The 14144-nt window shown below is 43.0% G+C and overlaps 1 protein-coding gene across 1 annotated transcript in view; it reads right to left on the bottom strand.

The window, feature by feature from the left end:
• The window catches only part of LOC130277482 (receptor-interacting serine/threonine-protein kinase 2-like), a 76677-nt gene extending 62951 nt beyond the window's left edge, over window positions 1-13726 (bottom strand). Inside the window, exon 1 of the mRNA XM_056528156.1 lies at window positions 13505-13726. Coding sequence (XP_056384131.1) covers window positions 13505-13726 — 222 coding nt within the window. The remainder of the gene's footprint in view (window positions 1-13504) is intronic.
• Between the last annotated feature and the right edge of the window lie 418 nt (window positions 13727-14144).

The following is a 14144-nucleotide window of genomic DNA, read 5'->3' as shown; positions in this document are numbered from 1 at the left end:
AGCTTTATTTATACAGGTTGCAGGTAAAGCAAAACATAAAACAGGAACAAAATAAAGTCCTAGACCGTCTGGTCACTGACTACAACTCTCAGCATGCTCTGTCTACTTACTGGTGAGCTCCCCTCATCCAGTTAAAACAGTGCCACCTGCAACCTGATTACTCACAGTTCACTTTGTCACTTGGGCCACTCACAGCTCCTGCTGTGTGCTTCAACAGGGACCACTGTCTCCCCCATACAGCGACCTGCTGTAAGGGAGAGCCCAGATCAGACTGAGCCTCTTCCATTTGAGCACCTCCCCTGTCTGCCGCCTGATTATTTAGGCCCTAGGTGAGGGATTCTTCAGTCAGGAATCAGTCAAGGAAATGCACCCTTTCTTTGCCACTTTATCACTGTATGTAAATAACGTTAAACCTTACCATACATGAACTACTGTTATGATCTCCTTGTAAAGTGACCTGATAACTAACAATAGTGCATGCCCCTGAAAACGTGTCAGGTATCGTAGGTAAGCAATTAATTAAATATGTAGTTACGCTCAGCAAATGTCAGTAACACTTGATGGACCGAGAAATTAATCACAGAAAACTTTTGGCATCAGTCTTAATAGTGACACAATGTAACCTTCTGTATGAAATAAATACGGAATGCTAATCTAACAGCAATGCACCTGATAACTTTAACGACAACTATGAAGACAAGTGAGATGACTACTATGAAGCTGTATAGGTAATGACTATATTACATGCAATGACTGCCATGAAGACACCCATGACATGACTGCTAAGAATATATATATATATATATATATATATATATATACACATGCATAACAAGCCTGCTGTGAAGGCATGCATAAAATGACTGCTATGAGGATATATATACAAATGACTACTAAAAGAACAATTAGCAATGATAATGTATACAAGGAAGGACTACTACATATCCGTGAAACGACTACTATGAGAGCATATAGATGAAATGACTACTGTGAGGACATATAAATGATTATTATGAAGAGTATACATAAAATGACTACCATGAGAGTGTATATATGAAATGACCACTATGCGAATGTATACATGAATAACCACTATGAGGTCTGTACATGAATGACCAGTATGCGAGCTTATACATGAAATGTCCACTATACGGGTGTGTACATGAATGACCCCTATGTGAACGTATACATGAAATGACCACTATACGAGCGTATACATGAATGACCCGTATGCGTGTGTATACATGAAATGACCACTATGTGGGCGTGTACCTGAAATAACCACTATGCGAGCGTATACATGAATGACCACTAAGCAGGTGTGTACATGAAATGACCACTATGCGAGCGTATACATGAATGACCACTATGCGAGCATATACATGAATGACCACTATGCAGGTGTGTACATGAAATGACCACTATGCGAGCATATACCTAAAATGACCACTATGGGAGCGTATATTTGAATGGCCAGTATGAGAGCGTATACATGAAATGACCACTATACGGGTGTGTACATGAATGACCAGTATGCGAGCGTATACATGAAATGACTACTATGCGGGAGTGTACCTGAAATAATCACTGTTTGAACGTATACATAACCATATGTAACACTGTGGCTAACTTTTTGTGAACTGACTATTTCCTGTTGGAGTTGGTTCTCTCAAACTAAAAGTCCCATGATTCTGTGTTTATAAGTGTGGGTCACTTTTCTCCCTCCTGCACATCAGCCACCCCACCCATTGAAGCACAAATGAGAAGCATTCTATGACTAGTGTTTTTTAACCAGGGTGCCTCCAGCTGTTGCAAAAATACAATTACTTGAAGTGATCCCTCCACCCATTGAAGCAAAGACAAGCTACCTTTCATCACATGACAGGTGATGTAATGTCTTGGGCAGCACTGCAATCTGGAAAAACCTGACACAACACTGATTTTGTATGCTGTCAAAAATAAACTTTGCGGCAAAAATCACAGAAGAATTGTGCGACCACCATCACACAGGTTCAGACACTATATTATGAACTACACTTACTTTAAAGCCCTTGTAGCATAGTCAACTAAAACTTTTTGTATGCTGTAAATACACCACAAAACCGTCATTTTTAAAGGACAATTCCCATTATGCTATCACTTTCTTACCTTGGGGTTGTGACTGCTGATATTATCACTAATCCAGAGAGTTTCCATAATGTTCTGTGATAGGAATGACCCTTTAATTACTATTAGATTGTTGTTTTTAAGAAAATTATTTAAGATAGTTTTACTCCATAACTGACTACAGAAGTTACATATCTAACTACCCGGATACACTGCTAACAATGGAAACAACCTGCACACCAAGTGGTTATCTTATGCACTGGGTAAATGTTTATGTTAGACCTGTTATGTAACCAACCGGTTCTGCAACTTGTCTAAGCGTCATTATTTATGCATACTTGTCTGATCATTTGCTAGGTATGTCATTCATATAGTCTCTAATATATAACTGACACAATAGAAAATCCTGTGACGTTTTGCTCTAAAGTAAACATACACTGCTTTTGTTTCTCTACAGGAATGAGTGGCATACAGTAATTAATAATTGCATTAGTCACAAATTTAAGGAAGGTTTAATTTAGCAACATTAAATTCTGTGACCGTGTGCATTTTGTTTCTCTAGAATGTGGAAGTAGAAGAAAATCCTTAATTTGGTCAGGATTGTACTTGTCAAAACAGTTTCTACTGGGGCCTCACCAGCCGAATCATGATGATGCCAGGGTCTCACCAACAAAGAAACATACATCATCCATATCTCCCCTGATCAAATACTACCACACCGCACTTAACACCTCCCCTATAGCATGAAGTAAATACAACAATGCGGCACAAAATGCTTCCCCAATTGCACCAAAGAAACACCACAGTCCAGCAAAAATAACTCTTCAGAGGAGCCAAAAAAAATACCATAATGCAGTATAAAAGATCTATCACCAGGGGCACCGAGTATCACAGTGCAGAATGGATTTTTTTCCCTGAGCATTGACAAACAAGTATCATAATAAAGTGTAAATTAACGCCTAGCAGTGACAAGGCTGCACATACAGTAGTATAACACCATGGGATTAAGTGTATTCAAAGTTATTTGTTTTAACACAGGCTTTCAGGTTTCTTTTGAAACATCACCTCCCAGTTCTATCCTTTCTGCAACATGGATAGCACTTGTGTAATTAGTACCAAAGTTAGGAAGATTTGGCCCTTGTATGTGGTACTGGCTGTCAGGGAAATGTCTATTCATTTATTAAGACTTGAACTTATCGAGAGAGTAGCCTTTGCAGTTATAAACAGTGCCTCCTGCACTCCTGGAGCATTTTGGCAAAGCACCCACAACCACTCATCTCCTGCCACTGGTTAATACATACAGTGCCTTGCAAAACTATTCCCCCCCCCCCCCCTTGACTTTTTCCGTATTTTGGTGCCTCACAACCTGGAATTAACATGGATTGTTTGAGGATTTTGATCATTTAATTGACAGAACACACCCACAACTTTTAAATGTTTATTTTTATTTATTGTGAAGCAAACAACAAATAGGACAAGATAACAGAAAAAGTCAATGTGCATTACTGTTCACCCCCCTAAAGTCAATACTTTGTAGAGCCATCTTTTGCAGCAATCACAGCCCTCTTTGGATAAGCCTCTATGAGCTTGCCACATCTTACCACTTGGATTTTTGCCCATTCCTCCTTGCAAAATTGCTCCAGCTCCTTCAAGTTGGATGGTTTGCGCTTGTGAACAGCAATCTATAAGTCTGACCACAGATTTTCAATTGGATTGAGATCTGGGCTTTGACTAGGCCCTTCCAACACATTTACATGTTTCCCCTTAAACCACACAAGTGTTGCTTTAGCAGTGTGTTTTGGGGTCATTGTCCTGATGGAAGGTGAACCTCCATCCTAGCCTCAAATCATGCAGAGTGGTACAGGTTTTGCTCAAGAATATCCCTGTATTTAGCACCATCCATCTTTCCCTCAACTCTGACCACTTTCCCAGTCCCGACTGCTGAAAAACATCCCCACAGCATGATGCTGCCTCCACCATGTTTCACTGTGGTGTTCTTTGGGTCATGTGATTTGTTGGGTTTGCGTCAGACATAGCGTTTTCTTTGATGGCCGAAAAGTTCAATTTTAGTCTCATCAGACCAGAGCACCTTCCTCCATACATTTTGGGAGTCTCCCACATGCCTTTTGGCAAACTCAAAATGTGCCTTTTTGTTTTTAGCGGAAAGTAATGGCTTTCCTCTGGCCACTCTGCCATAAAGCCCAACTCTATGGAGCGTACGGCTTCTTGTCATCCTATGTACAGATACTCCAGTCTCTGCTGTGGAACTCTGCAGCTCCTCCAGGGTTACCTTAGGTCTCTGTGCTGCCTCTCTCATTAATGCTCTCCTTGCCCGGTCCGTGAGTTTTGGTGGGCGGCCGTCTCTTGGAAGGTTTGCAGTTGAGCCATGTTTTTTTTTTTTTTTTGTGGTTATGATAGATTTGATGTTGTTCCTGGGGGTCATCAAAGATTTGGATATTTTTTTTATAAACTAACCCTGACTTGTACTTCTCAACAACAGTGTCCCTTACTCGTTTGGAGAGTTCCTTGGTCTTCATGGTAGTATTTGGTTACTGATGCCTCTTGCTTAGGTGTTGCAGCCTCTGGGGCCTTTCAAAAAAAGGTGTGTATATGTAATGACAGATCATGTGACACTTAGATTGCACACAGTTGGACATCATTTCACTAATTATGTGACTTCTGAAGGTAATTGGTTGCACCAGAGATTTTTATGGGCTTCCTATCAAAGGAGGTGAATACATACGTACATGACAATTTTCTGTTTTCTATTTCTAAACAATAGTTTAATTTATATATTTTTCTCATTTCACTTCACCAACGTAGACTATTGTGTTCTGATCCATCACATACAATTTAGATTAACAAAACATTGAACTTAAGGGTGTAATATGCCAAAATACGAAAAAAGTCAAGGGGGTGAATACTTTTGCAAGGCACTGTATAACGCGCATTAGCCCTGTAAAGCACCAGTACATTCATATTCTTGGTTTAGTCAAATACATGTTGACACAGAAGCGCTTTCATATAATGCATATGTGGTGGACCAGTACAGGAGTTGCACCCCTGTACCATAGCTGCCCTGTCCATCAGACTCCATTCCATGACCCCTGCCCCCCCCCCTTTACTTGTGTCCTATATATCCTGTCAAGTGCCTATGTTATGTAACCTATGGGACCCCTCCTCCCCCATATAAGCCCTGGGTGGAGCTTCCTCAGTCTCTTTAGTGCTGAGGTCAAGTCCAGAGAGAGTGTCTGGTGTCCTAAAGAGGAGGCTTAAGTCTACCACGCAGCCATGGATCCACAAGTCCACTACCCCCTGGTCTAAGTCAAAGCCTGATAAGCCACAAACGGGGTGAAGTCAGTCATAGTCAGTCTAAGTCAAATCAGTCAAGTATTCTGTATCAAGTCAGTGTGGCCCTGCATCAATTTGTCCAAGTCCACTATTAGAGATGAGCAAACTTCCAGTAATTCGATTCGTCACAAACTTCTCGGCATGGCAGTTGATGACTTTAGCCTGTATAAATTAGTTCAGCTTTCAGGTGCTCCGTTGGGCTGAAAATGGTGGATACAGTCCTAGGAGAGAGTCTCCTAGGACTGTATCCACCTTTTCCAGCCCACCGGAGCACCTGAAAGTTGAACTCATTTTTGCAGGCAAAAGTTAGCAAACGCTGAGCCGAGAAGTTTGTGACAAATCGAATTACTGGAAGATCGCTCATCTCTATCCACTATAAGTCCCAGCAAGCACTGTGGTCTCTGAAGTCACTGGTCACCTCCTTGGGCCTAGCCAAGCTGTATAGACTGTTACATCTGTCTGACTCAGTAAAGCTGCTGTTGTTCCGTAACTTGGCATCAGAGTCATTATTTGCCCCCATGCCTAGCCCAGGATCCAGCAGTATACCTTTTAGTGGTGTAGAGGATAAAGCACGCCCTGGTATCACGAACACAAGGGGTTAATACCATCTGCTCCTAGGGTAATTCCATCTGCCCTCATCACATCCTCACCACACGAATTCATGTGAATTCACATAAAGTTCCAGTACTGGGTTTAACCTGTTCAGGACGCAGGGCGTATGCATCCGCCCTGCATCCCGAGTCCTTAAAGACGTAGGGTGTATGGATACGCCCGTGGGAATTCCGGTCCCCGCCTCTAGCCGGTTGGGGACCGGACGGGGATGCCTGCTGAAATGATTCAGCAGGCGTCCCGGCACATCGCCGAGGGGGGGTCCTGAGATCCCCCCATGTCGGCGATCACAGGAAATCGCATGTCAATTCATTCATGTGATTTTCTGCTATTCCGGACTGATCGGGTCTCTGGTAAACCGATCGCCCAGAAAGTAGGGATGATCGGAGCTGTCAGTGACAGCCCCGATCATCCTAAGGGATATGAGCTAGGTTGCAGTGCTGCAACCTCCTCCTACCCCTTGCCATTAGTCAGCACTGAGTACTGACCTATGGCAGTTGAAGACGGGGGGTGCCATGGAAACCCCCCGCTCTGCCCACCCCTGGATGTCGGGCAGAATGGGGGGAGAAGATGGTGGCCGGTACCTGCAAAGAAGATGCCGTGAGGACCACTGATCGTTGATGACATCAGGAGATCAGCGGCGGAGGTAGGGAGGCGACGGCGTGGAGCATCAAGAGAGGTGGCAGTAAAGCGATCTTTACTGCTGCCTTCCTAGTGGTTACCAAACTGCAACTCCCAGCATGCCCAGACAGCCAAAGAATATCAATTTTCCTTACAAGCAGAGAGTTTCAAAGTTAGAAAAATGCTAAATTTTCAAAATTTTCATGAAATTTGGGGATTTTTCACCAAGAAAAGATGCAAGTAACGCCGGAAATTTACCACTAAATAAAGTAGAATATGTCACGAAAAAACAATCTCAGAATCAGAATAATCGGTAAAAGCATCTTAGAGTTATTAATGCTTAAAGTGACAGTGGTCAGAATTGCAAAAAATGTCTCTGTCCTTAAGGTGAAAATGAGCTGCGTCCTTAAGGGGTTAATCAAACACACATTGCATGTACCTGGTTTTAAAGGTAATAATGCTATAAAAACAACTTCATATAACATGCATTAACCCTGTACAGCATCAGTACCACTAATCTTGGTTTAATCAAACACACATTGTATTTACCTGCTTGTAAGCTAACAGCACTATAAAACTGCCTTAATATAATACACATTAGTCCTGTAAAGCACCAGTTCATCCGTATGAACTGGTCTAATTCAACAAATTTGCAGAAAGTAAGGCACAGCAGGGTCCGACTTTAGGAAATAGGCCTCTACGTAAGCACATGGAAAGGCATTACAAGACCTGGCTACAAATATCCCTAGTCCACTAATGCCTGCTGTATGGTGACTACAGCTAACACTACTTCACCGCTGCCTGCTGGCCACAGCAACCGCATTGCACAATCATGTGGCACAGAGGGTGGGCCACTTCAGTTGTCGGTGTGCAGCACAGTGCATGAAGTTCAATATTTGAAAAAAACTACATTTTTAAACCTCCTGCTGTTCACTGGATACTAGCAGGTCAAGCCAGGCCTTTTTAAAGTTTTTAAACCTCATGCTGTCTGCAAGGCTGGCGACTACCAGTCCCTCAAATTGGCCTAGATGCAGAAAGCGCGCTCTCTGCCTCTAGCACTGCACAGGCGCAATGAGGAGGCTGGTGGCGGGAGCGAGCGCTTGCCAGGATAACACGCTGCGGCGTGCACAGGGGAAAAGCTAAGATGCGCATGTGCTGGGACCTGTGTGTCAATCACACAGCGGTCCCAGCGCTGATGTACAGGGGATAGGCGTGTCGGCGGCGGGGAATAGCAAACTTTGTGCCAGGCCTATCCGACTGTGTGCGGCGATCAAAAAATGTTTTTTTGGGGTGATAAAAGCAGAGACGACTAAGGTAAAAACACTACTGTAGACACAATCTGCACACAGTACAACGGCTGTGTGTAGGTTGTATAGCCCCAAGTTCATGACAGTTGCGCTTTCAGCTATGCCTTCATAAATTTGAAAAACCTTAGTTTGAAAACCTCCCTCTCTCCAATAGCAACTCTTACCTGTTCACCTCCTGCTGTACGCTGGACTGTGGCATAACTATAGGGGGTAGCAGTAGTATTGGGGCCCTGTGTCTGAAAGGCCCCAAGGCACCTTTTCCCCATAAGAAGACATCAGTAGTTTAAATGACACATGGAAGACATGGGGCCCACTTTCAGATTTTGCATTGGGGTCCCACAACTTTTTAGTTACGTCTCTGATGCTGGCTGCTACAAGCCCCTCTGCTTGCTGCTGCAATTTCAAGCTAGGCCCTTGGGGGCTTCGTGGGTAGAGCGGGTTGTGCGGCGGGGTTCGGGGTAGCGGCCGTAACAAAAGATATTGGTTTCAAAACAGGGTGCCTCCTGTTGTTTCACCACTACAACTCCCAGCATGCCCTGACAGCCAATAGATGTCAGGGCAAGCTGGGAGTTGTAGTGGTGAAACAGCTAGAGGCACCCTGTATAGATGAAATAAGGGCAGAAGTGTCGGCCCCAGCAGGCATCAGTGACGTCGCGCCTGCTGTGGAAGTCTGCCTGGTAGTGAGCACACTACCAGGCAGACAAAAAGGCTTTTTTAATATAGTAAAACATAAATTTAAAGGCAGGGAGGGGGTTAGGGATAGATGGGCAATAGGCAGGGACAGAAATTAGGGATGGTGGGAGCTACTCTTTAAATCTTCTCTTTACAACTGTGCTCTCTTAAGCATTATTCTGTACAATAATTTCTGAATTATTTAATTTTACCTGTCACTTTGTTACTTGCAGATGAGTTAGTGATAGCCAGCAGGGAAAATGCTATTCTAAATTCATATGCATTGGTGTCCTTGTAATGCATGGCTTGACCCTACTTCACCAGGGCAAAAGTATCTCTTTCTTATATTTAAATAATATTTATTTGTTCCCAAAAAAAGACCTAATATCACTGTATAATAAAATCAAAGAACGGAGATGTAAATTGGAATGCAGGTGGCACAAGTTTAGCATCAGGTTTTGGCAGAAGAGTCGTGGCACTGTTCAGCGTCACCAGTCCAGGTCATGAGCTGGGTCAATGTAGTACACAAGGGTCAGGAATAGGCAATTTTGGGTAAACATGCACACCTTTACTAAATAGGTTTTGCCAAGTAGGAATAGGTAGAAGACACAGCCACAAAAAAAAGGATAGAAGGAGGAAGCCTGGTCTCGTGGTGGGGAGCAGGAGCAGAGACTGGGTGATGGTGAGTGCCAGGGCAGAAAGCACGCTGTTGGGTACTGACTCCAAGCATTACACAGATATACATGCACCAAGAGAGGGGATGTATCCCCTAGTTACATATCCACCAGATATTCAAGAGCGTCCTTGTCACACTTCACGTTCTGGCCGCGAGCACATTGTCCCTGTGTCCATGGCTGCCGGCGGGGATTCGCATCACGGGACACGCCGGCATGCGAATCCCAGCCAGTCACACACAACGCTATGCTCCCGCCTCCTCCACTGTGTCTCAGCTCCGGTGCACGTGTCCCGGTCTCCTAGGGTGCGCGCGCGCCAGAGCTCTGAAGTTTAAGGGGCCAGTACACCCATAATTAGTTGTACACATTACACTACTCTATAAGGTCCCTGCACCTCCCACACTTCCCTGCCGGATCTTCAGTGCCCCTAGCCTGAGATTAAGCGTTCCATATTGCCTGTTTGCCTTCCCGTGTATCCAGACCTTCCCACTACGTTATTTGACTTCGTACCTTTGCTGCCTGCCTTGACCTTCTGCTACATTTGACTATGCTACTGCCTTATCCTTCGGTACCTTGCTTTGCCCAGCTACCTGTGTGGTCGAGCTGTGTCGGGGGTAGCGACCTGGGTGTTGAAAGAGCACATCATGGCAGCCCCTATTTTTTTCTTAATAATGCAGTTAGAAGCATATCTGTGTCTAAGATTGAGAAAGGTTGCTAGCAGAGAAAGTTATCTGGTAGGAACTGCCACTTGTAAAAGAGGAAGCCACAGCTTAGTCATAGGAAGAATAGCTATAAATAGCAAAGTAAGGGAGGACGGTTGGCTACATGTAGAACAGCTGTTTTTAACTTAAATACATAAAGTTCATGTAAAATATATGTCCAAGGGTAGGTTCACACTATGATTTCACTCTACGGCTGCTGGATCCGTATCTATTTCATTTCAATGAGCCGACCGGAGTCAAACGGTGACTCCGGTCGACTTATTTTTTGCCCCGTATCCGGATTGGTGACCGGACCTAAAACCGCTGCATACCACGGTTTTAGGTCCGGCAGCCGTAGAGTGAAATCGTAGTGTGAACCCACCCTTACTGAGATGGAATAAAGCCTCGGCTGACCTTTGATACAACTCAGAATTGCAGTTTTGTGTTGTTGGAGAATTGCATGATACAATATCTTACAATGGATTATCCAACTGTCATACAGCCTTAGTAGAAACACTGTACAACACGATATTATCCATGTCCAACCCAGCCCCAAGTAGTTTTATTACTGAGTTACTATTACTGAGGAAGTAACATACTGTAGAAGCAAACAGGGAAGAGTACCAAGGTCGGTATTGTGCTGATGAACTGATACTGCAGGTGAAAAGCAATTATAAACTCAGTTACTAATGTTATTTACAAGCAACAATCACATTTCATTGTAATCAGAAAAATCAGTAACACACAAGCTTGTTTTCATGGTTTCATATTATCTTTACTATTTTTTTTAAACTTTAACTGTTCCTACGTGTTTATTTAGATTTTATTTCCAATGTTGACATATTTCTTCTTAAATGGGTAATCTGTCCCTAGATATCCAAAAGGATAGGGGATAACTTTTCTGACCACAGGGGGTCCGGCCGCTGGACCCCCCTTGATCTCCGAGCCAGCATTGCGGCGTTCTAAATGTTCCTGACCATACGCCATGTCTATGGGAGGGGGCGTGACAGCAATTACACAGCCGTCACACCTCCTCCCATAGAAATTAATGGAGGGGAGTATAACGGCTGTGGTTGCCTGTCATCTGGCACAAAGCAGAGTTCGCTACATGTGCCAGATGACTGCGGTGCAGTGCCGGAGATCGCGCGGGGTCCCTTTGGATAGGGGATAAGATGTCTAGGGAAAGCTTGGTGTATGCTGTTGTCACCAGGAATGTTTATTCTGTTTAGTTATGATGTTATGATATGATTTATACTTAAAGCAATACTATCATTTGTAAGAACATTTAGAAAAATGCTCAAGCCAGTGTAGTAATGTGCCCTAAGACCTGTATGCATAATAATGTGCATGTTTGTATATGTAAAATACAGTTTGATCTTTTTATTACTTTGCTCACTCTGCTTGCACTTCTGAAGGCTGGGGGTGTTTCTTCAGGACTATGACAATCTTGCTCCTTTCCTCCTCCTCCTCCCTCTCCTATGTCATGAGGTGTGCACAAACATTTTTACATTTGCAAAGCTTTGTGCCTAAAGTGCATGCTTTTTATAACCCTATTGCAGCCATGTGGAACCTAATGTGTTACACCTACACAGAGAAAACGTCTATTTTGTGCCAAAAAAAATTAAAATTTTACTTTTCGCAAAGCTTTGTGCGCAAAGTGCATGCTTTTTGTAACCCTAAAGCAGCCATGTGGAACATATGAAGCAAATACACAAGAAAAAAATTCATAAAATGACCAATTAGAAATAATTTTGCATATAAATAATAATTTAGCACCTTGTATTGCTTGTCAGTATGCATGGAAATGCTCCTCTTCTGAAAAGACTGCAAGCTGTCTGGATCCCACAGGGGTTCAGCTCACACTGGCGAAAGCTGGCTGATACACTGCTCTGAGGCACAGCAGAGAAATAACCACAAAACCAAAATATCTTGCTGTTAGGACCAAAAAAGACTTTGATACCAGGGTTCCTTTGCAAAATTAAAGAGACAGAGACCCCTAATGGTATTTTTTTTAATTTATTTTTTAACAATTTTTTCACATTCATCAAATTTTTTTCATGAAGTATATCATGAAAGTTCTTAGTTTTTATGTAAGTATTAAATGAAAAAAGTTGTTTCTAACGACAGTAATGCTTTAAAAGGATTTTCAGGCTTATAACAAAGTTACCCAGGGGCAGGAAAATAGGAGCACAAAAAAAAAAAAACATTTATACTTACCCTTCAGCTTGTTCCAGATCAAGCACCATTTCCGTTCCTAAGTTCCCAGCTAAAATGCCCAGATGGCTTCTCCTAAACTCAGTATGGGATACTACAGACAATCACTCACCTTAGTGGTCACATGCAAGTTTAAGTGCATGTGACTTGTCAGGCCTGTAAATGGGACTGAGGGGGGACCAAAACACTACCACTCTATTCATTGCTTATGGGACTGAAAAAAATATCCGATTGAAGCAGTCTGAATTTTTTTTATGCATTTACCCGTTAAAACAGTGTGGCGAAACATCACTTTACAAAGTCATTACGCCGAGTGGTAAGTGGTAAATTGATGTGGTATTAATGTTTTTGTCCTGCAAAAGAAGCAAACATGGACAAATCATATACTTATGGACTAGTGTACTGGAAGCGTCTAGGTCCTGGTCTAGCTGAAAAAAAGCAAGCATCCGAGTCTTGGCATTATAATTAGAGATGAGCGAAGTTACAGTGATTCGATTCGTCACGAACCTTGCGGCTCGAACCTGCATAAATTAGTTCAGCTTTCAGGTGCTCCGGTGGGCTGGAAAAGGTGGATACAGTCCTAAAAGATACCTGAAAGCTGAACTGATTTATGCAGGCTAAAGTCATCAACTGCCGAGCCGAGAAGTCCCTGGCAAATGGAATTACTGTAACTTCGCTCATCTCTAATGATAATATACTAACACGTGAAACGTAGTATTCCTTTTTCACAATTCTTGCATTTAAGAAAAGTTAACAGCAAAGATGGAACTTTTTTGACTCAAGCTACTGATTTAAAAAGACATCTCCTCGACCAAGGGTATCCAGTCAATATAATTGATGACAGCCTTGCAAAAGCAATGTCAGTCCAACGTTCTGACCTACTCAGCCCAAAACCAAAACTTAATGACAAACCTCATAGATTCATTTTCTCCTTAGCTAACTCCAATATGAATAGGTTTATAGCCATCCGCAGGCACTGGTACATACTGGAATTGGACCCTGATTTGAGAGAAGTTACTTGGTTACTTATCGAAAGAACCATACTTTGGGCAACATATTTAGAGAAGCAGGAACCCCGAACCAGGATGTACCAACAAGCGGATGTGATTGGCTAACCAGTAGTGCACCTAAGGGTAATTTTGCTTGTAGAACATGCTCTTTTTGTTCCCAAAATTTATCTTCCAATAAGTTACAACTGGGAGGCAATTGCCATTATGTTAGGGATATGATCACCTGCCGTACTTATTACCTCGTATAGGTCATCTTGTGCCCCTGCGGCTTCTTTTACGTGGGCAAAACTATTTGGCCCCTCCATGTCCGTTTCCATGAGCATGTCAGATCTATCAGGACTGGGGTAGGTGCCCCTAGATTGATTGAACACATAAGAGAAGCACACCCAGGTGATTCTAGAGTCCTTAAGTTTTCCGGTATAGAGAGGGTTAAGTTGCTTCCACAAGGCGGAGATAGACATACTATCCTATTACGTAAAGAAGCCTATTGGATTATGAAACTTGAAGTGGCAGGAGTTTTGGCACTCAATGATCGGATTGAAGTGGCACCATTTTTGTAACTCTTTAACATTATGGTTAACATAGTCCATGAACCTGACTCAGTGATACACAGAATGCTATTTACCTTAGCAGCAACAACCAGCCTTCTGTAGTTTTTGTTTTTGGATTTTAAGTCACATGATTCCACACCATGTGTTTTGTATATTGATCACATGTTCACTTTGTTTTGACACGTGACAATGACGCCGCTCACCGTGACGCCTACTTATGACATCACGCTTTGTGTGGAAGTTGAATACCTGCTTGAAGAAGCGCTGTGAGAGAGTGAAGCAGTCTGTCCCGGTTATGTCCCCCCCCACCGCCTCCACCACCGTACCT

This window comes from Hyla sarda, chromosome 6 (assembly GCF_029499605.1).
Source record: "Hyla sarda isolate aHylSar1 chromosome 6, aHylSar1.hap1, whole genome shotgun sequence".
In the NCBI taxonomy this organism is placed as follows: Eukaryota; Metazoa; Chordata; class Amphibia; order Anura; family Hylidae; genus Hyla; species Hyla sarda.
This window is presented reverse-complemented; position numbering and strand designations above follow the sequence as displayed.